The sequence below is a fragment of the Notothenia coriiceps genome, unplaced genomic scaffold, assembly GCF_000735185.1.
Source record: "Notothenia coriiceps isolate Sejong01 unplaced genomic scaffold, NC01 NC01_scaffold00012809, whole genome shotgun sequence".
In the NCBI taxonomy this organism is placed as follows: domain Eukaryota; kingdom Metazoa; phylum Chordata; class Actinopteri; order Perciformes; family Nototheniidae; genus Notothenia; species Notothenia coriiceps.
In genome coordinates this window covers 1-1,842 of record NW_011345510.1, presented here as the reverse complement: position 1 = coordinate 1,842, position 1,842 = coordinate 1, and the positions used below count along the sequence as shown (strand labels likewise).

General features: G+C 41.6%; 1 protein-coding gene across 1 annotated transcript; it reads left to right on the top strand.

Moving 5' to 3' along the window:
• Positions 1 to 614: 614 nt before the first annotated feature.
• LOC104947602 (receptor-type tyrosine-protein phosphatase O-like) lies at positions 615 to 1,430 on the top strand (the record flags this gene model as incomplete). The annotated part of the gene is made up of 2 exons (XM_010773651.1): positions 615 to 927; positions 1,275 to 1,430. Coding segments are annotated over 2 exons (469 nt in total), but the record flags the coding sequence as incomplete, so codon positions are not given.
• Positions 1,431 to 1,842: the final 412 nt, after the last annotated feature.

Here is a 1,842-nt window from a genome sequence, read left to right as displayed (position 1 = left end):
AACTAGAATGTTCCCGTTATGAACTTGTGTTATGTCTTCCTTATTGCAATAGTAATTATTATGTGTGCACATGTAGGCCTACGCTTTAAGTTGTGGCTATAGGCTGCTGCTGAGCAACGCACAAGTCATGTAAAGAGTTACTTTATGTATAGAGTAACAAAATAAAGTCATATATTACTTTTTTTTAAATTAATGAGTAATATCTAATATATTACCTTTTTCAGAAGCCTTATAGTGGCTCTAATTAGAGAAAGAGGAGGGTTGTGTCTAATTCCTGGAAGCCGTAATGTTCTTTTAATGTATTTTAAAGTCTTCTTTTACATTACATTACATGTCACTTGTTAGACACTTTTATCCAAAGCGACTTACATATACTGTGGGCAATCCCCTCTTCTTCCTGTTTTCAGATTCAAATTCAAAGATTGTATTTCTCCCTGTTTCAGAGACATCCAGTAATTAGACACGGCCCTGAGGAGCCTTATAGTGGCTCTAATTAGAGAAAGAGGAGGGTCGTGTCTAATTCCTGGAAGCCGTAATGTTCTTCTGCTTCATGTTTGAAAGTGTTTGAGAGTGAAAGGCTTCTTCTACTTCTTCGTTTGAATGCATATTATTAATTCTCCTCCTTCCTGTTTCAGAGCGCGTGTGCCTTCCAGGCGTCTCTGAGCGATGGCGGTCAGATCGTGGCGACGCTGGAGCGCTCCGATCTCCAGGAGAACGTGACGGCGTACGCTGCTCAGATCTCAGGAGGAACAAGGCCCATCATCGTGCAGTTTGAGAACGCCAGCGAGCTGAAGGTCAAGGAGCTGAAGGTCAAGGAGCTGAAGGTCAACGCCTCGCTGCACGGCCTCTGCTACAGCGTCAGCTTGCTGCTGAGAGACGGGCCGGACGGCTGGTCCAAACCCATCAGAACCATCCCAGTGCTCACCAGTGAGTTACCTGTGTTACTTACTGCACATTCTTTATTCACCTTAGCTTTCTACGATTTCAATCATATTTAAACACTGCTATATTTTAATATATTTCTTTAATGTTATTAAAGTTTCTTCAAATAGTTTTCTATCTGTGTTTTTAATGTTTTGTTTTATTTGTATGTGTGCACCACGACGTGTGTGTTAACGTACTTGGTAATAAACCTGTTTCTGATTCTGGTTCTTTATAAACCCCTTAAATATCATGTTTTCTGAGAAACCCTTAACTACCAGGGCGCCAGCTTCATTAAGACTGAACTACTGACATGTGTGTGTGATTACAGTAATGATGATGTGTGTGTTCAGAGCCTCTCCCCGTGCGCAGCGTGCACATCTGGGACTACAGAGAGTCTCCAGAGACCGGCGTGGTGTTCCAGCTGCAGCCACCAGGGGGCAGCGTGTTCAGCCGCGTCAACATCAGCTACAGCGAGGGGGCGGAGCCTCGCTACATGCTGTACAAAGGTTATTACTATATTATATGAAAGGTCTCCCGTCATGCACAATGCCTTTCTGATGTCTTTGATACATCAATACAGAGATGACACATCCTTTACTCAAGTAGAAGTACACACATCCTGTACTCAAGTAGAAGTACACACATCCTTTACTCAAGTAGAAGTACACACATCCTTTACTCAAGTAGAAGTACACACATCCTTTACTCAAGTAGAAGTACACACATCCTTCACTCAAGTAGAAGTACAGATACTCGTGTTTTAAAATACTCTGGTGAAAGTAGAAGTACTGACTAAACTTCTTTCCTCAAGTCAAAGTAAAGAGGCTTTGAAATGTACTTCAGTAAAAAGTACCCATAACTAGCAGCTGTTTTAAAGAGTACCTGACCTCCCTTTATATTAATAGAACAATAATCTCA